Raw genomic sequence first — 23228 nt, forward strand, 5'->3', positions numbered from 1 at the left:
GCTCGCGATGAAAGAGGCTGGCGCGAGTTGCGACTGAAAGCGACAGGGGGGTAAATGAGTTGGCGCCGGCTGCCCCTCCTTCCCCTCATTTCCCCTCAATAACAGAAGCAAGATTTCCAAACACCACAGCTATCACCATGAGTGACTTTCTCGATGAAGTCCATATCGTCAGGAGTGGTCCGATGCCTTAAACTCTTCGAAACTACCTGCGCGCTGGCACGGCAGGGTATTGACAATGATGTTTCGGAAGCTATAAGGACAGTCGCGGAAGAGAGTGCAAGGTTTAAGACGTGGTGTTGCGATCATTCTGCGCATCTCAAGGGGCATCTTTCTCTGGATCAGCAATTGTGCGATTCTTCCCACATCCGAGATATCGTTGAAGATATTCTCCTGGGCCTGATTGATGACCTACTCTGGGGTACGATAATTATTCGGTCACGATACGATCAGTACTGTTCCATTGAACCTTCTATCCTGTTGCTAACAAGTTCGAGTTATATCTACAGTAACTGCAATTGCCAATCCCTCTGTCAATGATGACGGTGACGACGACTCTGACTCGGATTGGTCGTGGGAAGAAATACAGCAGCCTTTTCCAAAAAGGAGAATCGAACGTCTACACGAATCCATCGCCAGTGCTATCAGCTCCTTACTACGACTGGGCCCAACCCTTCGACGTCCCGCTCCCTTCGACAAGTATGCCCAATCAAAGACAGTCGACGTGTCATTTTTCAAACCCTTTGATACAGATTATATTCATTCAGCGTTTCCCCTTCTGAGTCCAAAGCTTAAAGAAAGATGTGTGGACGCAACTTTACGACGCCGACAGCTTCTCAGATATAGCGAGCGGAGCCACGAAACATTGGGGAAGGAACTAGCATCGGACAGAGAAGAAGACAATGACGAGCAACCAGCGACTCTGGTCCTGGGTCTGACAGTATCTTCCGTACCAACCGAAATGGGGCAACCAGAAGACTCCATGTCAGATACATCATCCACCACGTCCTTTACATCTTTTGATATCGATTGTGAGACAATTCAAATCCCCAATCCCCCTTCAGGCGCCCGGTCAGATGGGAAGCATCCTTTCGAGTGCCCTTATTGCCACGCTATAATATGCCCGGCTGGTATACACAACTGGAGGTGAGATATCTGTAGGCATAAAGACAAACTAGTTAACGGGGTATACTGACGCCCTGTATAGACAACATGTCTGTGAAGATCTGCAACCGTACCTTTGCACATTTGAGAGCTGCGCTCAGGGAGATGAGCTTTTTCGGTCCCGTCGCGAGTGGTTTGAACACGAGCTTCAATTCCACAGACGAGAATGGGTATGTCCTGGGACCTGTCACGTGAGTTTCGGATCTTTACCAGAATTTCAAACCCATTTGTCTCATATTCACCCTGACCTGGTCAATGAGAATATTCCTTCGACTTTTGACCGGTTCTGTGAGCGGCAGGCTTCTGCCAACTCCTCTGCGATCTGTCCATTCTGTCAGCAAGCTTTGATATCTCGCGAACATATTAAGATTCACATCGGGCGGCATCAGATTCGGTTGGCACTGCAGTCACTGACTTCATCTGGCGCCTACGCAACCCCCAATGTCGACGGCATGGAGTACCAAAACATTCCAAGTTCGGAAACGGATAAGAAGAGTGAAAGGAAAACGCTGCAAAAGTTACGGTTAGATCTTGGAGAGGATATACCAAATCTAGACGAGCCTACCTCCACGCGAGGTACAGCTGAGTCTTTCGATACAGACATGGAAGTGGATTCGAAGCAAACACCCTTTACATCCAGTATACCGCAAGGACGTCATCCGAGTCCAACGGCCGTCTATAGTCATGGAGAAACTTCTCCTCAGCCAAGTACTGCCGCCTCATCTACAACACTAAGATTAGGACATACCCAACGAGCCTTGTACGTATGTTGTCAGTGCAATGATGGGCCGAAGTCTTGGGACAATCAGCCAAAATGTGCCGTTTGCAACCATTATGTTTGTAGTTCTTGCAAACCATTTAAATTCTTTTGCTAGCAACAGTGGCTGCTGATATGCTGCACATATGGCTTAGAGCAAATCATTGAAGAAGTGGAATCTGAGGAGAAGGAAGTAATGATGCACATTCCTTTCTATCTTTCTTTCTTTCTTTAACTATCGCCTTCCTGGGCACGGCTATATAACTAAAATATTTAACAAAAAGACGCAGAAAAGGAAATTTTTAGAATATCTTGCTATGTTGAATGGATTCATATTCTATTAGATAAGATAACAGGGGTAGCTATGCACTTAATAATGATAGTGATCGGGCCTCAACCACGTAGGTATGCATATAAAAGGCGAATACCCCTCTTTTCCCACATGAATATTTCTCTTCTTAAAATGCAATCAACAGGCAAATATACCAACCCAGCTCATACTTTAGACCGAGTCACGGTTCTGAAACAGACGACGCATATCCTCCATCTACTAACCATTCTCCGCGATCTCACGACCGAAACTTCTACTTTTGCGACGGTAGTACATCAGATCAGTCGTGAAGTCATCACAACAGGTATGCCGGCTTATTACTTAGATAAGTCCAGAGTTGATGATTTCAGCCCTCGATCATATCCCCTTCGAAAATGCCGTGATCAAAACCCCAGTCGGGGGCACCTTCGGTGGTGTATCTCCGGCGAAGGGTGTTTGCGGGGTAAGTATCCTACGAGCAGGTGCGAGTATGGAGAATGTTTTACGAGAGTCATGGCTGTAAGTTCACTGCTCACTTATTCTCATGGATATATTAACAGGGATAAAGGGGAAAACTCAGCTTTGGCAAGATTCTCATCCAGCGCGACGAGGAGACATGTCTGCCGCAATTATTCTACTCCAAGTTTCCCCCTCGCATGGCGGACGATAGTAAGCATCAGCTATTCTTCACCTGTTCAGTGCTAATAATGATAGTCGTCTTACTCCTCGAACCGATGCTCGCAACGGGCGGATCGATAATGAAAGCCGTCGACGTCCTCCTCGATAAAGGCGTATCCCAAGAAAACATTGTCCTCGTGAATATACTCGCGTCGCGAAAGGGTTTAGATATTGTGGCTGAGAAATTTCCGGGTCTCAAAATCGTGACGGCAGCGGTGGATGAGGAGCTTACTCCTTCAAAGTAAGTGTTAGTACTGGATAAAATATAATAGAGCTGACTCTTGATAGCTGCATCAGTCCTGGACTTGGGGATTTTGGGGATCGATATTATGGGACTTGTTAGCTGTTATTGTGCGGGGTATTAGGTAGTCTATCTTATCGCTTATCGATACCCATGATAAGATACCAATGATGACGATAATGATAGGAATAACAGCTGATACAATAACGGGGATACAACAAGTCACAAGATCAAGTACAACATTCCCGAATAAAGATTAACCATAGCATAAGGTACTGAGAATGTTTCTGGCAGAATCTTTGGCCTGGTTAGTAAGGCACGACTAGCGAGTATAAATACGGCCGTTTCCTCCAGCCCCAGAGGTTCATCCTCTCTTTTTCCCCTTCTTCAACACACAACGTGACCTTATACTTACTTGACAGGTAAAATAAAAGTGGTGGATGGTAACTCGCTACTGGTAACTCATCTCTTACCATGTATTTCGTAGACCTCGTAGAATGGCATTCAAGTTGTAGTATTTTGTAATGGGCAACGACTTTGAATAGCTTTAACTGAATATATATCAACTATATGGTCTTTCAAGAACCCTCATCACTTATTCAGTTAGATATATTAAAGCTCGTTCCTCACTACAAACTCCATCTTGAATATTGGATACCTACTAGGTGTGCGTAGTATATATATGATAGGGGATGGGATGCTAGTAGCGCATGGATTTGTCGGTGCTCGATGTAGGAATCGGTCTAGGAACATTAGCAATAGACATAAATTCTTTAACAACAAAGATGGTACCCATAATAATACTGCGATTGCACGCATGGCTTCATTCTACCATTTTCCAAGTCCGCAAAGCCCGGTCAGGTGTTGCCCAATTGCCTCGGTAAGTGGGTCAACCCAAGTTCGTGACCTTGGGAATCAGGCATCAATGGGTCCATAAATAGATTGACAAGGGAAGTCCGAAGAGTAAGCACTAACAATCTCAATTCCACGAATACCCGCAAGTGATGAAGGTCTAGTTGTAGGAACCTAGCCTATGAGTATGCATATGGCTGTTTAAGGAAGCATCTAAACCATAATATATTAAACGGCAACAGCAGGAATAGGTACTCTGGAGTGATCACACTATTGCTAGCATGGTGAGTATGGTAGGAATAGACAGATAGCGGTGCTCTTCGTATCGCCTGGAGTAATCACACAGCCTCACCATGGAGAGTGAGAGCTGGGCAGTTTGCGGGGATGATGGCTTCCCCCTCACCTCGAATTATTGAATGAGAAGCTCTGATAAAGAGGTGGCTGAAGCTTCCCAGGTTCAGCTGAATACTACATGTTCTACATTCTAGTAAGGTAAAGGCAGCACGATTCTTTTAATGGGCTAGTAAGAGATCACAATCCAAGCTGACTGAACACTATTCACAGGGTTTAAGTGAAGAGTGATTGGCATGATATCATATATCTCGCACGCTGACGCCTTAATGCCCAACTCCAAATATCCCATGGTCTGCCTCATTTCGATTATCGTATATTGTCGATATCTGCCCAAATATTACTGAGGGGAGATAATCAGCCTGCAATACGAGGCTGCAGCACAGCCTACTATTATTACGCTCTGTCAGGGCAGCGAATCAGAGTGGACAACAAGGACCTTTCACAAGACATGCATAATAATATGCGCCTATGCTCTATCACCAATTTTGGCATAGTCATCCAGCTCTCCAAATATAAAACCACCACAGACCCAGGGCATCGCCAATGTACACCCTCTTCGACTTTGTATTAATTTCACATTCTCAGCAAGCGTTGTCTTTCTGCTGTTTGTCTTAATTATCTCTTTACTGTATTCTTTTTATCGTGGCAACTCTAACTTTCCTCCATTTCACCCCCACCTCCGCCTTCTCCCTTACACTGTTTCCCGTCTTTTCCTTTGGTTATATCGCATCGTCACTCCTGGATCCTGGATCTTTCGATCGCGACATATCTACGCGACTGATCCTCGACAGGCGAGAAGAATATTTCTCTTGAAATTCCGGATCTGGACTCTACCTGGAAGCTCGTCTATACACTTCATTACCTGAAACACCACTGAGTCTCACATACCCATCAACTCTTACATCTCTGGGCATTTCCCTTCTGTACGTATATCCCACTGTGCACCATCAATGGTCATCACGTTCGATATTGAATACCTCTTTTCAACTTTGTCTATCGTCTCTGGACCCCCTTCGGAATCTCTTCTCCTCTCTGCGATATCGTCTCAATACAACTCAATATTCCCTGGACCATGTCCTGAAAGCCTTTCGGACATGTTGGAATCTTGATACTACCCAGTATGGACTGCCATGGATCAAATACATTATGTTAATGACGCATATGCATCAACCGATCATTTGGATTCTTTTCCTGGGATTTTTATACGATCCAGTATGGACTGCCGTGGATATTATACATATTGCTTAATGTTGCATATGCATCAGCCGAACCATTTGGATTACTGGAGCCTTTTTTTTTTAATATTATGACTGCTATCCATTATGGATTACCATGGATTATTGCTCAATGTGTCTTTATTATGGACTGCCTATGGATACATTTCTAAAGATGCAAACCTGCACAGCATCTACTCATCGACACAAAGTCTCTCCAACTGGAGCTGACATGGATTAAAATTGCTACCCAGCATGGATTGCCCATGGATATTATACTCAACATTGCATTATGTTTGCGTGTTAAATTGCCTGGATAGGTGTCCATACAGTCCTGTATGAGACTTGTGAATTGGACCAGTCATGACTGATAAAGTACACATCGCCCCGTGTGTTACTGGATGCCTGGTACGTTGTCTTTGCAAGCCTTCAAAGCAACTTTGAAAAATCTTCCCGACAGCCTGCTATGGATTTTTTGCCAGTAGAACAAAATCACATAGATAGATATTTTTCTCACTCATGTCTTTTCATTTATGAAGTGCTGCCAGACCACCGTGACTAACAATCGATGATGTAGGTATGGTTCAGTCGAGCCAAAAGAGCCTACGTCTATCTCTAGACTAACACTTCTGTATAATTCTTACAGGAGCTCGATCCTTGTCATGGTTTCTTTTTTTGCATATCTAAACAGAACTAGCAACCAAGGAGTGGGTATTGGCTCGATGTTTCGGAAGTCTCATCAGGGTCTTTTGGCCTCTGCCAAACACGCGGATCTTTCTCCGCAGTCATCCTGTGTCTCAACATCACCACAGTCACTGCCATCGACAGATTCAATAGGTCGGTCTTCATTATCGATAGAGACCTTCCAGGTCGTTTCCAACCTCGGCGCTGGACCGTCCACCAAGCTGGAATCTGGGGAGCAGCCTTCTTACGGTATCACAGTTGTCAATGATCCAGAAAAGGCAACTGTGGATATCGTCTTTGTCCACGGTCTGATGGGAAATGCCCACAGAACATGGTATCACGAAAAGGAAGACGTCTACTGGCCAAAGGATCTCCTCGGTGCAGACCTCCAAGATGCCCGGACCATGGTCTTTGGCTATGAAGTGGATGTCTGGCGCCCTTGGAATCAGGTGTCACAGGAATCGATATCCGGATACTCTGCGGACCTGCTGGGCTGTTTGTCTGGATACCGGAGGAAGGCCTCTGTATGTCCCATCCATCTACCATATGTACCTGCAGATCCGTCGGCTAACAACGGGGAAAAAAGACTCGTCCACTGGTCTTCATTGCACACAGCCTTGGAGGTCTCGTTGTACAGCAGGCTCTCATTACTGCCCGAGAAAGCCGCGATCACTACCTACGCTGCATTGAGACATACACCATCGGTATCTGCTTCCTTGGAACACCTCATCGAGGTGCAAGCTTGGCTGCCTGGGGTGGACGCTTCGCAGGGGTAGTAAACCTCGTCAAACCCACCAATAGCCAGATTGTAAGACTACTAGAGCCAAGGTCGAAGAAGCTGCTGGAAATACGACGAGCGTTCCACAATCTCCTCGAGAAACGGAAAGACGAAGGGGCGCGCATCAGGATCGTGTGTTTCTATGAAACGATCCCAATGTTCAAGTCTTGTATTGTCTCAGAGGAATCGGCTACTATCGACGGAGAACCAAGTTTTCCCATCCTGGCCAATCATATGGTATGTCAGCCACCTTGACGATGGAACCAGAATGGCTGACGTGTCCTGCAGGATATGGTCAGATTCTCTGGGCACCAGGATAATGGCTACAAGAGCATTTCTCGCGAGATCCAGCAGATCATCATAGACAAAGACCTGGGCTACGTCTGTCCTAACTGCGATAGGAGATGGCGAGCAGACCTCATACCCGGTGCACCGTACTTCTGCCCTTTCTGTGGCCGCAATAGATCGGACTGGAATTTGTATCTCTAGCGTAATATCTCAGATATATCATCTACATATTTTCGATTTTCTAGTCCTGCGTTTAAGATTGGATGGAATCCACCGGCCACGCCTCCTAGCAATACAATGCTGGTATAGACCAGAGGAACGGGCATGCCGAGTAGTTGGTTATTCAAACCGGCTTGAAAACCTAACCCTCTCAGCCGCTGGAGTAATAATAGCCTCAATAACCGAAAAGAGGGAGTGCGAATATCCCACAAAGCATAAACAGGCTTCCATAGCTGACAGTCTTTGTGTCTCTTTTGCCGAGGCGGTGCTTCTCGATCTAATTGGTAGTGGTAAGAACTGATTTTCTCTCCTCCCATGACCATGGGCTGATCATATCGGTGAGTTGGTCACCGATAGACGGCAGAATGAAACGGGCAATGAGTCTATGTCTCATTGAGGAGAGAGTTTCCTGGCGAACCCATTCCCACGATGTGGCGCAGATATTCTTCATGTGTCGTTTCCGGAATGCGGCGTACAAATTTAAACTCTGCGAGATATTTTCAGGGGGTAAGACAGTGTCTATTGCGTTTATGGTTGATGATAGGTGATTGACTAATGTACATCACATTATAGCAAGTAACGGTCAAAGTGATGTCTAGAAAACTAATTATAATGGGTCTGTATCGCCTCCCAGGCTTTGTACTACCCTCTCACGCCAATCCCATATCTATCCCCATTATCTAACACCTTTCCAGCCCTAGATAGGTTGTCAATCCTCGACAGGACAAATTGCATGTCGAGATGATCCATACTCGGCAAGGGTAGTCTATCTGTATCATTCGTGGTGATGGTAATCCGATCACTAGTCTTAACTTCTTGCAGACTTCCCCTTGGCAAATGATGAGATACATTGGCCTGGATCTGGGTCGCTTTATCTCATTGAGACCACGGAATGACGAGCAAATGGTGTTAACGGGGATATTGTCATCCATACTACCTACTGGTTCAGGCTGCTAGAAAAATTCTACCTTGAGCTCGGTCATGTCTGCTTTCTATCCGACTGGTTTCAGTGCAAAGTTTCCATTATTCCACATCCGATGGACACCTGGGACCAGGCATAACATGTTCTTGACTGAGTCAAACGGTCTATCTGGGTATTCGGGGTTTGTGAAAATTTGTCGGTGCCATTTTGAGACACGGTCCGATGTCCAAGAAAATCGCAGCATGTCCCAGAATGAAGGATATGTCTTTCCTGTCTCGAGGAGATGTACTGGGTAGATATGAGCAACCACCGATGGTGGTGATCTTCTTATCACACAGGCCACATCATCTCTTTCGTTTACATGGTCCACGAGTGTATTCTCTTCATCCTCTGATGAACTTTCATCGAAATCTCCGAAACACGACGGAGCCAGCTGGGTTTCCTTTTGTTTCCACACGAGTGGCAAAGCTGCACAGCTATGCATGCAGAATTCGAGTAAGTATGGCAATTTTTCTGCCTCGCAAACGAACTTGGCCAACATCTCGACGTTGGACAACACCAAGACGGCCTAAAAGGGTCGTGGAACGGGTAGGTTATTGAGGATTTGGTTCATTTTCTCCAGGTCTCTTCGACGCTGGCTTGGCTCGTTGAAATCTTCTTCGTCTCTGGTGTTTGTGGGATCCATGGCTATTCTGGTTTAAGTCATTCAAGGGATGATAATTTGTGAGAAGAGAAAGTGTCCAGAGAAGTGTGTAGAGAAGGAAAAAGAGCCGTGGGACGAAGCAGATATAAACCTGAAGGTAAGTGACATAAGATCAGTGAAGTAGAGCAGGGTAAAATGGCCATTCACGGTGGCAGTGTAAGCTTCTGGTCCAGGCTATCCGTGAATATATGGCAGCACTGAAACTGCCAGTGGCCTACTTCAATCAGCTGTGGCTGCACTGAAGAGCTTTCAGAGTCAGTATACTGGTGTGGACGAAGTGGAGGATAAGTATGAGTGATAAAGAGATATTGTCTCGCTTTTTGCTCACTCCTGGGCAGCAGTTCTGCCTGTATGCCGGATCTAACCCATGTTCATGTTAAACTTGGCATATAATTCTTTATGGAGAGTCAAACGCTGTGATTGCACCTGGATGTGGGGTTGTAGCGAGGTTCAACCAATGAAATAGTTCCAATCTTGCCCTAACTGGGTTAGTCCCTTCCCAAATGGGAAGGCGTCTCTAAACCCGCCCACCTTCTAGCCCGTATCTCCAGTCTGGGCTAATAATATATCTCGCCAGACACCTTCCTCGAGGAGCATCATCTCTGTCGACAACAAGACATCGTCCACTTCTTCGTCGATATTAACTTTGGCTAGAATACATATCTGTTCTTCGTCCCAATCCCTGTAGGTTTCCAAAATACCCTGGCATCTTATTGGCGCCAAAGAAAAAGCAATATGCCCGCAGAAGACACGTCAACACGACCCCGCGTCGCATTTGTCTGTGGCCAATATAGCGAGGTACAGTTGAACCTGTCATCAATACATCAAGGTATTCCTACTCAGTCTCTCTCTTCAGGCTGCCCTAGCGCTCGCGAAGAAATATGCGCCTACTCCACACGACATACCCGTTCAATCTCGAAGAATTCGCAGATGATATTCCACCTTACGCGATACTTTCCCATAGGTGGGAAAAGAAAGAAGTCACCTTTCAAGAAATGGTCGATGGCAACAAACGAGATGGGAAAAGCTATGAGAAAATCACGGGTTTCTGTCAAAAAGCAAAAGAAGATGGCTTCCAGTATGCCTGGATCGATACCTGTTGCATCAACAAAGAAAGTAGTGCTGAGCTGTCCGAAGCAATTAATTCAATGTTTCGTTGGTATGAATTAGCTGGAGTGTGCTATGCCTATCTCCGCGATGTCCGTCATGATAGCAGTCAGTGTGATTGTGGCGCTAGTTGGCAAAATCCATCGCATGGTGGCTGCCAAGAGAGTCTACAGGCCGACCTAAGCCAGAGCGAATGGTTCAAACGGGGCTGGACACTCCAAGAGCTTATCGCACCAAAAAAATTGATCTTTCTTGCAGACGACTGGTCTGAGATAGGGAGTAAAAAAGACCTGTGCTCTTTGGTACATGAAACTACTGGCATAGATGAAGCCATTCTACAGGGAACGTCTTGGCTCCACGCATTCAGCATCGCTAAGCGGATGTCATGGGCTTCTGGGAGGGTCACGACAAGAACCGAGGACGTGGCTTACTGTCTTATGGGAATTTTTGATGTCAATATGCCGCTTCTATATGGAGAAGGTGAGAGAGCTTTTATCAGACTACAGGAAGAGATTATGAAGGATTCCGATGATCACACATTATTTGCATGGGAAAGTCCAAAGATTGCACCTGGTCGTCCCAGTGGCTTGCTTGCACAGTCACCGTCAGACTTTGAAAGGTCCCGCTCCATCATCCCTTTCCGCTTTCTAGAGGATGTCGCCCCCATTACAGTAACCAATAGAGGTATCAAACTGGAGGCACCTCTGATAGTGAGGCAAAGTGCAAAGGATGTTGGCACACATACGCTGATTCTACAGTGCCGGGACATTAATCATATTGAACCAGCTCTCTTAGGAATATCACTCATCGCAACGACAGATGGATACAATCAATTCATGAGATCTGGTCCTCTGTTAAAGAGAAACATTTCTTTCCTTGGCTCTTACGGGAATATTCCCAAGACAATTTACGTAATGAAACACTTGACGGCAAGAGGTGACGCAGGGATGCGGATGTCTGGCCAATCACTGTCGGAGTGCAAAACCTTCGACCAAACGGATATCACCAGAGGGTTTGGGAGGTATTTGTCCAAGCAACAGGGAAAGTCAAATGGCAAGATTATTCTTTGCTTCGATAGGAGAAGTGGCCTGGGTGGAGTAGATGCCCGGAGAAACAGCAATATTCAAAAAATCTTTCGCATGCTTGGTGATGATGGCGAGTCGCAAGTTTCCTACTATCAGTCCATCGGTGGAGAAGACGAGGATGTTGAGGCATGCGTGAAGGCCACATATCAGGTAGTTTCCTTTGGTCTTTGGGTACGAAATAGTACTGATTATATCCTCTGCAGTGGCTTGAGGGCAGGGTGAACAGCTTTAGCAATGTTCAGCAAGAGATATTTATCTTCGGATTCTCCACTGGAGCTCATGTAGCACATTGGGTCGCCCGAATGCTTGAGAATATCGGTATTGTCGGTGTAAACCGTGTCTTCCTCACCCGTCAGGGAGTGCCTGAGTGGGAGCGTGCATGGAAGGCATATCAAGCGTGGGAGGTATATCAAGCATGGGAGCTGTACCAAGCATGGAATGACCGTGCAACAAAAGTCAGCAATGCCAAGGATAGATGGGAAGAAAGATTTCAATACTTTAAGATGAAGGACTTTGGCCAGAAGAGATGCAAACCAGTCAGGATCGCATTCTTGGGTTTATTTGATACAGTCATTCGAAAGCCTGAATCAAATCTAAAAAAGGGCAAACATTCTGCACCACGTGTTCCTGTTTCAAACCGGGCCCATATAATTCGTCATGCGGTTTCTATTGATGAACAACAAGCTGCATCCCATCCAAGCCTTGTCGGTGAGGTTATTACTATTGATCATCATAATCAAGATGTCCAAGAAGTCTGGTTCACAGGTGGTCATGCTGTGAGTACTAGTCCCCTTTCACACACTTTAACACCACTGACAAGCTCAGGATATTGGTGGAGTCGCCCCAAAAGCCCGTGGCGAGAGCTGGGATCTTAGTCATATCCCTCTTGTCTGGATGGCTCGTGAAGCTCAAAAGGCTGGCCTGTGTTTCAATCAAGATATCTTAAGACAAGAGCTCGGGCTTCTTCGACACACTAGCAGCACAAAAGATGCGGAAAGCGTCTTTCTCGGTAAGGGGTTGAAAAAGCTTTTATATTCTGCCTCCAGAAGAGCCCCGCTGCATAGACACTTCGACGTCAACAATGAGCCATCGCCTCAGTCAATGTCTGGATATCACCGCCCCTTTCCCATCCGCATGTCGCTATCAGACATGCTGACCTTGGGTAATTCTCTGGATGGCAATCCACGATGCATTCCAATAAATGCTCAACTACACGCCTCCGTTATTAACCGCATGTATCATGAAAGAGATTACCGACCCGAAAATTGGATATCTGACGTAGAGGAAGACAGTAGGTCCCGAGTGAAACTACATGAAACAGAGCATAAATGGAAATTGAGGGGAGATTCCACGGTTGGGGGTTATTACGTCTATGACAGAAAGCATTCTAAGTAGACAATCCATAGGGTCAAGGCCGGAAATTCATGTGAGTCGATAACCTAACGGATATTAAGCGTACCATACCGTCACCCGTGGGGATTCAGAAATCATTTTCTTGCTTCAATCTCCATTGCAGTTTGGCGCTCCTACTCGCCATATAGACCTTGATGCCTTCTAGACTTGCATTCTGTCTCAACATCATCTTTCAGCTTCAGGTACGCAGGTTAGTCAATCTGCCATGGCTGTTTATTTCTTATATCCATCTTCGTAGTACAGGTATGACCCTATCATTAAGAAACCGCGTAAAAACCTCTCATTTAATATGTGATGTATAACTAAACGAAAAGCAGCCTATCACCCACTAAGCCGCTCAATAGCACAGTGAACGCCAGCATTACTCCTCTCAAAGAGACGCCTAAAAAATATTCTCGTGGGCGGTATACAACTCGATATGAAGACAACCCACATTTCCGTTCTAATCTGTTAGTTCCAACTGCTAATATAGTTGAACGAATTACTTACTGATTCCAAACGATTACTTCCGCCATGGTACCTAAATAGTCAGAATCATCACCTAGCTATGCATAAGAATACGTACTCGTTGAATCGGAAGGGCCCGTGAGAAGCCTCAATTTGGCTGTTTTTATTGCGGCACAGACTCCTGCTCTACTCAATCTCAGTATGGATATCCTCAGCTTCAGCTTCAGGCTATACTTACACTATGCCGAATCCCATCAACATGCAAAGCCCTATTTTAGTCGAGGTGGAGAACATCTGAACGCCCCAAAATATCGATATCGGGTATACGGCTAGCATAATATCGTACAAAGCAGACACAGCTTTCAAATACGTCAGTATCAAAAAGATAAAATGGATAAATATACATACCACCCTGCACATATCCAAATACCTGCAACGTTTTCCGTCCCGGACAACGTCCCGGGATACTAGGATCGAACAGTTTTTGAATGGGGAAGCATTGAACCATGACTAACACTGCAGCAATAATGTTTATCACGAGACCGGTGATCGCGATAAACCAGAGTAATATAGTTCGAGGACGTGTTTGATAGCCTTGTATATGTAGCAGGAAGGCGACGATAGTCACCTTTCCCAGACCGATGACGAGGAGAGCCATGAATTGGTTTACCCAGCCGTATAGGAGGGCGTTGTATATTTGGTTTGAAGTTAGGATAAATCGAGGGATGCCAATTCCGTATGCAGCGCCTATTGTGAGCATCACGTTGCTTGCTGTACCGAGTATCTGGTTGAATCAGTAGGGAATACTGAATAGGAAAGGTATACATACGAATGTCACCATCGCTAGATGAAAGTCGATGGGGAAGTGATCGATGATCTTCCAGCATGTGACGAATCGGGCAAATATGAGGAATGCTATGCCGAACTCGACCCACGAGACTATATTGAATGGCTGAGAGAGGCCATTGTGAGGGTTATTTGTTGACATGAACTAGTCTGATGACTATATTAGTTGGATATTAACGATATTAGAGCATACTCACATGAATAGATCTGTGGCTTAGAGAATACCCTGCAACGTGCATGCTGCGGGGATATCTGCAGTTTGCCAGGCACATTCAACTATGACATCTACTAAAACCGCATAACATATACCTGCATATTAATGCAATTGGATAATAATATTAGATGCTATTGGCACAAATTTTTGACATTCTTCGATGAAGTTGTCGGAGCATTGGTCATGACATCATCCACTCACAACCGAGGTCAAACGCGGCACCACGCGGAGAGATCCATTGTCTCTGCTATTTAAGGTTCCGTGGCATAAATATTTATCCATTCATAATCCTTTTTTTATTCCGGTTGATTATATCCGTCTATGGGACAAAGGCATATAAAGACAGAAGGTGTCGCTTGTAGTTCACCCTCTACTGCCCTACTCTAGTTGGTAACTCATCGTCTGACATTATTATCGAATTTAATCTTAGGTTTCGACCATGAAGTTACCAAAGAATGGGTTTAATATTCCGCGAATGGCCATGTAACCATGGGTAAAGGGCACGGTATGTGACAGCGAACTTTCTACAAGTTTATCTAAACTTTCGTCTCGTATGGAAAATGTTTCGTCTCCGATAGACTCCGACTGATTAATTCTGTAAACTATCTGACTGCCAACATTATTCTTGTCTCTATTCCTATAACCCGATTCACCTGTTAGCTACACCGCAGTACCTCTGAACTTTGCCTCCGCTGCTCTTACTCTTTAAGATTATCATCCGTGGGCACCTATAATATCACCAATGGCCCTAGAAATACCTTAATAACAAATAAATAGTGTGCTCTCACCGCTATGAATCTCGATCAGATCAATACGGACATTCATATCCCAGAATCGACATCTCCCCATTACCCCGAAACAGTCTGAGGCTGGAATTACTAACTAACGACAATCTATAGGCTGTAGCCTACGGAGTAAATACGGAGTAACAGCGGACAAGAAAAACTGGCCGTTGCGCTGGCCAAGAAATACTAGTTTTTATTATGCTACAGCCTTGGCACGAGGTGGTAATAACAAGCTTTGGGTCTGCATAACTAGTGGTATTACTAAGAATAAGGGACTCGGTGGGAGACTTGGCGGTGGTCTGGGGTTTTTTATTGGATGGACTAGTGGATTTGTCCAGATGCAGGGACCAGTTGGAGTCGGATATTACCGTAACTATATGAGGCTAGTTGGGCTATGGGTGTAGTGGCCAGTAGACACATTGGGCTACGGATGAATGCTTAGGTTTGTTTAGAAGACAGTTCACATCACATAATTCATTGCTCGAGATATTCTACATCTATCAACTGAAAACAAAAAGGAAATTAACAATCTATGAATAAAAGAAATAGGTATAAAAAATGAAAAGAAATTTTGGGGACCAAGCCTAAGCAGCAACCTGAGGCTTCTGCAGTGGAGCATGCGATTCCAGCGTGTTCAGATGAGCATCTGACAGAGGCGCCAACACGGCGGGAGCATCGTTGACGGGTCCACCCAGTGCCATCAGAACCTGCTCCTTGGTAGCCTCACCGAGTCCCGCGGATCTCAGACTGCGACCATGCTCGAGGTAGTCGAAGCCGCTAACGACCGAGGCCATCTCGATGAGGGATCGGATGGTCGGCGATGGCAGACCGCACTTCAGACCGAGCTCGTACCAGGGGACCATACCGTAGAGGATGTCCTCGAGGAGGTAGCGGTGCTTCATGCTAGTCGGGGCACTCTTGGTCTTGTTGTGGACGACGGAGGTGCTGGCAAAGTCGTGGTAGTTGCCGTAGGCTTGGTCGTGGGTGTAGTTCTGGTTCATGTAGGTGGTGACATCGACGAGGTCGAAGCCGTAGGCGCGCCCGATGGCCATGCGTTCTGCGTCGACCTTTTCGGTGACGCGCGAGACGGCGGGCGACATGCCCTGTGCGTAGAAGTAGAAGTCGCCCTTGGTGGCTTCGATCCATCCTGCGTTCATGAGGGCGGCCGGGCAGTGCACGACGGGGTTGATGTTGTTGAGGCCGACTTGAAGGAGGGACTGGCACCAGACGAGGTTCTGGGAGAAGATGGACTCGACCTGGCGGCGGAGGGCGAGCTCGGCCTGGTGGTTGTGGCGCTCGATCTGGGTGGTGGGGGGCTCGGCCCAGATGGCGAGACTCTTCTTGCAGCCCTTGACGAAGACTTGGTCGCCGGTGATGCGGGTGGCGTAGGGGGAGATGTCGGTTTCGAGGATGGCGTAGGCGTTGACCTTCTGGCGGGCGGAGAGGTAGAAGAAGTTGCCGACATTGATGATGAGGGTGTGGTTGCGCAGGTCGAACTGGCTGAGGACGGTGAGAATGTCATCCTGGCCGTACGAGGGGACGGTGGTGACGATGAAGGAAGAGTGTCGGATGGCGAGATACAGATCGCTGGTGGTCTGGATCTGGTAGTCTCCGCTGACCTCGCCGCTGGCCGTCAGCCAGCCGCCGTTCTTCTCGATCATGGGGATAGCACCGCGGTGGTCAGGGTGGCCGTAGAGCATGACAGACTTGCCCCGGCTGGCCAGGTCAGCGGCAAAGGCACATCCGCAGGGACCAGCCCCGACGATGGTGACAGATGAGGGTTCGATGTGAGAAGCCATAGTGATTGTAAGAGAATGTAGGATAGGAGAAATGAGATCTTTCGGGGATTAATTGAGTTGAGAGAGTTGGTTCATGGAATTTCTGGACGGATCTAGAGAGACTTAAATATTGTTTTCCTGAGATCGATGATGGCCATTGCTGCTCAAGGTACCGTGTCTACTGCCTACTAGGGCTCAGAATGGCCATCAACGGAAGTTTCCTCGACTCGCGTCCTGGCATCACACCATCTGAGTTGAAACTCTGTTGAGTTTGCGTTATGTAAATCCCCGAAACCCACGAGCCTGTGAAAGTGTTGAATCTGGCCTCGCCGTCGTGGTATTGTGAATACTCTACGAATCCATTACTTAATGACGGACTGAATCTGTAACCCTGTAGGGTGCCGAAGAGCCAATCCGGCTGCCTCGGTGACTGCCTCGTGGGTATAGCCGCGACTTACACCGCCAGCAATGCATCATGCTGTGAAGATCAGGGTACACATCAGCGAAGATCGGATGTCGCGACAAAGTAGCCAGACTCGCCAGACTGTAGATCAGGGTGTGCTGTGTAGATCAGGGTGCAGGGTGCAGATCCCATGTGCATTGCGTAGTGTGTATGGAAATCAAGTTATCAATCAATCTAGGCGTCGGATTATGCTTAATAAGGCCCCACTCCGTCAGCAAATAGCAACGGCTAGGCAGATCAGTGGGGCCGGTGGGTCTCTCCTCCAAGGTTCTTGGCCAGGGGCTGGTAACTTACTCGTGTATATAATACACATCATCTGGCCAGCCCGAAACACGCACTGGCCGATCGCACCGCCAAGAGGAAATGATTTCCATCCTCCTCGATTTTGGGACCTTGACTGCTTTCTGTTTCAGGCGATTGTGCCAAGAATCACATCATCTCAAGCTTTTCAGCGGGCCATCCCACGGGTCTTGCCAAGGCCTCCGCGTCAACGTGCAGCATCATTTCATTTCGTCGTTTTTCTTTTTCTGTCGAGCTCCGATGTGGATTGAGAAATAGCAGTGAAAAGGGGGCAGAAGGACGGGACTGTGCTTGGTTTTAACAGCCGGAATTCGTTTGACCGCTTGATTGATTCTGGTTCTTTTCTCTTGGGTCTTGCTCTCTTCAAACTCACGTCAAGTGTCAAGTCACCATGAGTTCAGATTCTTCGCTGTCGGAGCCGCCCAAGGCGTACAGCTCCTTCAGCCCGTTTATGAAGAAATACATTGTCTTTACTGCCGCTGGAGCTGGTCTCTTTTCCTCATTGTCTGCGCAGATTTACTTCCCGGCGCTGAATACGCTGGCCAAGGACCTGGGCGTGTCGTCCTCGTTGATCAACCTGACTGTCACTAGTTACATGGTGAGTACCTCAGCACTTACATCCAAAGCTAATTCACATGCTAACAGTGATCAACAGATCTTCCAGGGCATTGCGCCCATGTTCCTCGGTAGCTTCGCTGACCAAACCGGCCGTCGCCCCGCCTACATCATCTGTTTCGTCATCTACATCGCCTCCAACATTGGCCTCGCTCTGCAGGACAGCTATGCTGCCCTGATCGTGCTGAGATGTCTGCAGAGTTCAGGAATCAGCAGCAGTGTTGCGCTGTCTGCAGCGACCGTGGCTGATGTCGCTACGAAACAAGAACGAGGCTCCATCATGGGCTTCGTGATGGCGGGCAACTTCATGGGTCCAGCCATTGGCCCTATCATCGGTGGTCTGCTCGCTCAGTATCTCGGCTGGAGGTCTATCTTCTGGTTTCTGACCATCGCATCGGGCGTCTTCCTCCTCCCTCTTCTCTTCTTCCTACCTGAGACTGCACGCAATGTCGTCGGTGATGGATCTCTCCCTGCACAGTCGTGGAATCGCCCCTTCATCCAGTACATTCTCGGCCACAAGGAAGCCAAACAGCCTTCTCTCGCAGACAGTCAAGAGTCCAACCCACCAGAGAAGATACACGGCAAATTGCGCTTCCCCAATCCGCTCAAACCCCTCGCCGTCGTCTGCCATGCCAACTCCATCATCGTCCTCGTCGTCACCGGTGTCATCATGGGCGGTAACATGACCGTCCTCTCCTCCATCACAGAAGTCTACTCCTCGGAATACGGCCTCGACGAACTCCAAATCGGTCTCTGCTACATCACCCTCGGCACCGGCTCCGTCGTCGCCTCCTTCGTCACCGGCCGTCTCCTCGACTGGAACTACCGCCGTCTCGCCGCAAAGATCTCCCACACCGGCACTGCCGAACAACAAGAACAGCAGAAACGCGACGAGGCCGTCCCCGTCGAAAAAGCCCGCAGCATGATCACCATCCCCCTCGTCGTCATGGGCAGTTTGACCGTGCTCGCCTTTGGTTGGGTCATCAACTACGGTGTGCATCTTGCCGCGCCCGAAGTCTTCCTTTTCTTCATCGGCATGGGCCAGACGGGTGGCTTCATCTCCACTTCTACCTTGTTGGTTGATCTGCATACTGCCCAGCCGGCGGCTGCAACCGCCGCCAACAATATGGTGCGCTCGTTCTTCTCTGCTGCGGCGTCTGCTGCTATCGACCCTATGCTGAACGCGATGGGCCGTGGATGGGCGTTCACCCTGGTCACTTTCATTCTACTTGGTACTATCCCGTTCCTGCTGCTGCTTTGTGGAATGTGGCGTCAGAAAAAGGAGCCTGAACAGACGGCTCAAGAGCAGTCTTAAACTTGATCAACCCAGGCTATGCCTTTATTGGCTGAAAAATATTCTTCTTATCTCCTTTTAAAAAGTATAGAGTTCATTTTCTTCTCGGTTAATTCTCATCATTTTTACTTTGCATTGTTTGTACATAGGTAACTTTCTGCGTTGTAAAATTGTAAAATGTTTACTTTTTGTGCTGAAATATTCTAAGCGAGCTATAAAAGTTTATATTCCCTGTCGCCGTAACCACGGCGCGCTCAAACCTAGTAAAGTTCTAGACTTCTGTATTGGTTCTTGATTGACGTCAAGGTTTTTTTTTTTTTTTTTTTTTTTTTTTTTTCTGCACAGCCTCTATAAAAAGAAAGGAAAGGAAAAAGAAACAAGGCAAAAATAAAAGAGTTCCTCTGCCGAAGAATCCCTGAATCCCTACCTTGTGCAACCACAATGTAACCTTGGTGGTTTTCCTAGTCCCCACATTATATATAAATCCACTCAACACGGCCAACCAAAGTACGATGAATGCCCAAGCATTCTAGTTGCATGCTAGTTAAGATTAGATGTAGAAGAAATTTCACCTAGCTGCCATCAACTAGAAGAATAGGTGCATACAACGAGGCTGTGTTAGTGGAGTCAACTATTGCATGATGAACATGTCTCATGTCCATCCTAATCAGCAATATCCACTCTTTCATTATATTCATGAGCGTTCATAAAAAATTACTCTATTCAGCAACTCATTACCTAACTTTTTAAAAAAGAGAAAGTCAATTCCTCTAGTCCCTTGATGCTCAGGGGATGGGATGATCGGCAACCCGTCGGTAACGGCGGCAGTCACACCCTCCCACTGATCGTTTTGATCTAATCTAGATTAGATGATTAGATATTCCGTCCCCCTTGCTTTTTCTTCCCAACACCCTTGAAAGCTTGTTACTTTGAACGTTTAGAGTTTATCTTCACATGGGCTTTCTGCACTTTTCCCCACCCCTGTCATTGCAAACTACACATTCGCTGATAGAATTGCCACTAGACGTATACACCTTCCCCACGTGAATAACACGCACCCCTGATTGGTAGGTATTATGCAGAGACTGAAACAACAGCGGATATATGTATAATACGACTGTGGCCGTGATTTCGAGTCGGAGTGGTTCGGAGTCACCTCTGCGAAAGCAATCCCGTTCGGGCAGATGGGATCTTCAACTCGACCACGCTTCCTGCGGTCACTTTTTATTCGCCGTAGTGTGGGATATAGAGTTTGGTTGGTTCTTTATTTCCTGTATGGGTAGGTGGAATGTCGGGCTCGTCGGGTTTGTCGGGTGTGGCCGGTTGGAGGCGCGGAAGAGACCGCTCGGGCTGATGTATTCGTTGCTGTTTGAGTTGGGGTGTCTGATGTGGTGATGTGTTTTGGGGGATGTTCAAGTGTCAGGGGGGCGTTCCATCTCGGTCTAGGTTGCGTAGTTAGTATGATGTACACGTTCATGTCGAGGTCAGGTCAGTCGGGATGTGTAGAGTCGTTCTTGCGATGTGCCGATCAGTTCGGTTGGTTCGGTGAAAGTCAGTCCGAAATGAGTACCATTGCCAGTTTGCCACCCCGTGGATGGGATTACTAGGAGATAATACTGTTTTGTGTGACTGGCGTCGGGATGAGTTGTTCGTTGGCTGCATCTAGGTAAAACGTCTTATACCCCACTTGACTTGGGGGTCGTTATCCTCAACAACGACAGACGGGCTTTATTCTTGTTTAGAAGAAACGATCTACTAAGCGCTGGAGATCATCGTTTGCCAATGGTCGAATATGAAACGGTTTCTGTAGAGGATTATCAGGTAGCCTAATTTCTATAACAATTTCTACCTTCTAGATATATATGCAAAGCCAGCTAACGTCCGCCTCGGAATAGACCTTCCATATGTATGCTGTTACAGGTAATGATATCCGATTCACAGGGGAGATACTGTATGGAGATATTTGATGAAATAATTTTATTCTTAACTCCAGAAGGTCAGCTACGAAATAGTTTCAGTTGTTTCTAAACCTGGAGAGGACAGCTTCGGGCCCCACCTCCCCGCATGCTTTTATGCCCCTATCTATTGGCCCGGATGGGTGGAGTACCCGCAACCTAAATTCCGGTGGGCCTGTCAACTGCATCCTCATTAGGGAGAAGTGGTAGACTCTTGACTCTCTTGTGTCGTTCCCTAGAAGGGGAAATGTTGGTTTTCGAAGTTGCGTCAGGGGATACGCAAGGACTGGGCTGTTCGAGCATAATTCAGTCGTTGATCGGTAGGACTTCATTTCCATTTATATGATGAAACTATTATAATCAGATAGTTTGGCAGAGAATCATACTATTTATTTGAGTGAGAGCTATCAAACTATGACGCGCTTCCTATTCCTTGGATAGTTACGGTCGTTATTTGAATTATCGTTCTATAACCTCGCATATTTTCAATTAGCCCTAGGGCTTAATAATCTACCCAGTCCATCTACCCGTCAGAATGACAACGACAACAAAACTCCAGGCAACTGTAGGAAGAACATCCCAGCTGAAAAGACAGAAATGTTCTATCTCAACTCATCACTCCTTGCTACTACTAACGATAGCACAATGTGGAATCTCGCCTTCATTGTCGCCTTCATGACAGTAACCAGTATTTTCCAAATTCCAATAACATCGCTCCTATTCCACGCCCTTGTCGCGACTATCCTTGCTCTATGTGTTCAAGTCGCCCACAGAAAAGGTCGCTCTGTACTCTGGGATTTGGAGTTATACTGCCACCGAAACTCATACAGAAAACGTCGATACATCGTGCGATGTCTCGCAGACGCCTTTACATCCGACCAGGACAAGGAGAAGCAAAGAGAAATAATGGCGCTTATTCATGACTACACAAAGACATTCGATGCGCTGTTGCAGCGGGATTTGTATCTACGCGATAAGCAATATATACCATCAGACAGCTCAAACCACGATGAGGCTTTGGAGGAGACAAACAAGGAGATTGACAGGATATGGATACAGATGGGTGTGAATGCTCAAAACCTCGCTGATTCATACCGTTTATATAGAGATGAGCCCGCCTGGGTGCGGGATTACCCAATGATCTCCCTGAGCCATCCCTTCAAAAACAGTGGTGAACTCGAGTGCATGATGCGGTTTGGCTGTTGCTTTGCAGAATGTGGGTGCTGTGAGAAGCCCCGTAGAGATATGAAAGGTGAAAGGGGGGCTGCGGCAGGCCGTGGAGTGGTGCATTGCACAGTTGAGTGTGGCTGCTGTATCCAGCGGAGAGGGTTTCGCCTTCCCGAAGAGGTAATGGGAGAGGAATCAAAGCAGACAGAAAACTGGGAACTCGATTGAGCCTCCGTCAGGCTGTCTCGTGTCAAGCGAGGAGCGAGAAGCTCGTATTTTAGCCTCTCGAAGCTCGCAGGCCAAGGTCAAGATCAGGTCAAGGTCTCCTGAACAGGATGAGTTGCTATTCCGCATTGTATACTTCAATTCAAGACTATCTAGTTTGCTTCTAGCGCTTTGTAAATGCTAATTAATTTTCATCGGCTCATTTCTAGTCTAACAATACTACCACAACCATCCATCGGGCAGGGATGGCGATATACCGATGCACTATAGGCGGGACTAACACTCTATGACCTACCGTAGCTCTCTCTGCATACCATAGATCACCACAATAATAGCTGTGTACATAGCATCATGTTTGGCATTTTTATCTAAA

The 23228-nt window shown here is 46.9% G+C and overlaps 9 protein-coding genes across 9 annotated transcripts; 6 read left to right on the forward strand and 3 right to left on the reverse strand.

Annotated features, from left to right (window-relative positions):
• Positions 1–124: 124 nt before the first annotated feature.
• Positions 125–2272, forward strand: ASPWEDRAFT_36387 (uncharacterized protein). Its single transcript, XM_040834445.1, has 3 exons — positions 125–418; positions 507–1143; positions 1205–2272. Exons 1-3 carry the CDS (start codon positions 154–156, stop codon positions 2034–2036), a joined length of 1734 nt encoding a protein of 577 aa, XP_040692388.1. The 5' UTR covers positions 125–153; the 3' UTR covers positions 2037–2272.
• A 109-nt stretch (positions 2273–2381) lies between these two features.
• On the forward strand, positions 2382–3249 carry ASPWEDRAFT_48879 (uracil phosphoribosyltransferase; the record flags this gene model as incomplete). The annotated part of the gene is made up of 5 exons (XM_040837179.1): positions 2382–2553; positions 2600–2747; positions 2797–2897; positions 2943–3147; positions 3195–3249. 5 exons carry the CDS (start codon positions 2382–2384, stop codon positions 3247–3249), a joined length of 681 nt encoding a protein of 226 aa, XP_040692389.1.
• A 3040-nt stretch (positions 3250–6289) lies between these two features.
• On the forward strand, positions 6290–7518 carry ASPWEDRAFT_105181 (esterase/lipase family protein; the record flags this gene model as incomplete). Its single annotated transcript, XM_040827705.1, has 3 exons — positions 6290–6775; positions 6838–7266; positions 7318–7518. The coding sequence occupies 3 exons, from the start codon at positions 6290–6292 to the stop codon at positions 7516–7518; spliced, it is 1116 nt and encodes a 371-aa protein (XP_040692390.1).
• A 1010-nt stretch (positions 7519–8528) lies between these two features.
• ASPWEDRAFT_24618 (uncharacterized protein) lies at positions 8529–8999 on the reverse strand (the record flags this gene model as incomplete). The annotated part of the gene is made up of 1 exon (XM_040832640.1): positions 8529–8999. The coding sequence occupies one exon, from the start codon at positions 8997–8999 to the stop codon at positions 8529–8531; it is 471 nt and encodes a 156-aa protein (XP_040692391.1).
• Positions 9000–10042: 1043 nt separating this feature from the next.
• ASPWEDRAFT_24619 (uncharacterized protein) lies at positions 10043–12748 on the forward strand (the record flags this gene model as incomplete). The annotated part of the gene is made up of 3 exons (XM_040832641.1): positions 10043–11503; positions 11557–12129; positions 12179–12748. The coding sequence occupies 3 exons, from the start codon at positions 10043–10045 to the stop codon at positions 12746–12748; spliced, it is 2604 nt and encodes an 867-aa protein (XP_040692392.1).
• A 194-nt stretch (positions 12749–12942) lies between these two features.
• Positions 12943–14395, reverse strand: ASPWEDRAFT_149185 (uncharacterized protein). Its single transcript, XM_040829564.1, has 7 exons — positions 14257–14395; positions 14043–14209; positions 13622–13997; positions 13452–13572; positions 13332–13399; positions 13256–13286; positions 12943–13208 (listed from the first exon to the last, which is right to left on the reverse strand). Exons 2-7 carry the CDS (start codon positions 14199–14201, stop codon positions 13088–13090), a joined length of 876 nt encoding a protein of 291 aa, XP_040692393.1. The 5' UTR covers positions 14202–14209; positions 14257–14395; the 3' UTR covers positions 12943–13087.
• Positions 14396–15631: 1236 nt separating this feature from the next.
• On the reverse strand, positions 15632–16857 carry ASPWEDRAFT_735324 (uncharacterized protein; the record flags this gene model as incomplete). The annotated part of the gene is made up of 1 exon (XM_040839343.1): positions 15632–16857. One exon carries the CDS (start codon positions 16855–16857, stop codon positions 15643–15645), a length of 1215 nt encoding a protein of 404 aa, XP_040692394.1. The 3' UTR covers positions 15632–15642.
• Positions 16858–17990: 1133 nt separating this feature from the next.
• Positions 17991–19569, forward strand: ASPWEDRAFT_180225 (uncharacterized protein; the record flags this gene model as incomplete). Its single annotated transcript, XM_040831832.1, has 2 exons — positions 17991–18197; positions 18255–19569. The coding sequence occupies 2 exons, from the start codon at positions 17991–17993 to the stop codon at positions 19527–19529; spliced, it is 1482 nt and encodes a 493-aa protein (XP_040692395.1). The 3' UTR covers positions 19530–19569.
• Positions 19570–22060: 2491 nt separating this feature from the next.
• On the forward strand, positions 22061–22926 carry ASPWEDRAFT_735332 (uncharacterized protein; the record flags this gene model as incomplete). Its single annotated transcript, XM_040839344.1, has 1 exon — positions 22061–22926. One exon carries the CDS (start codon positions 22061–22063, stop codon positions 22856–22858), a length of 798 nt encoding a protein of 265 aa, XP_040692396.1. The 3' UTR covers positions 22859–22926.
• Positions 22927–23228: the final 302 nt, after the last annotated feature.

Source organism: Aspergillus wentii, assembly GCF_001890725.1.
Source record: "Aspergillus wentii DTO 134E9 unplaced genomic scaffold ASPWEscaffold_2, whole genome shotgun sequence".
Lineage (NCBI taxonomy): Eukaryota > Fungi > Ascomycota > Eurotiomycetes > Eurotiales > Aspergillaceae > Aspergillus > Aspergillus wentii.

Bases quoted from the DNA above. Each gene is read 5' to 3' on its own strand.
- ASPWEDRAFT_36387 (XM_040834445.1), top strand. From the start codon at position 154: ATGAAGTCCATATCGTCAGGAGTGGTCCGATGCCTTAAACTCTTCGAA. The intron at 419-506 runs GTACGATAATTA...TTATATCTACAG, and splicing joins GATTGATGACCTACTCTGGG to TAACTGCAATTGCCAATCCC. The intron at 1,144-1,204 runs GTGAGATATCTG...CGCCCTGTATAG, and splicing joins GCTGGTATACACAACTGGAG to ACAACATGTCTGTGAAGATC.
- ASPWEDRAFT_149185 (XM_040829564.1), bottom strand. From the start codon at position 14,201: ATGTCAACAAATAACCCTCACAATGGCCTCTCTCAGCCATTCAATATA. The intron at 13,573-13,621 runs GTATGTATATTT...CGTATTTGAAAG, and splicing joins ATTTGGATATGTGCAGGGTG to CTGTGTCTGCTTTGTACGAT. The intron at 13,287-13,331 runs GTACGTATTCTT...CTGACTATTTAG, and splicing joins GGGCCCTTCCGATTCAACGA to GTACCATGGCGGAAGTAATC.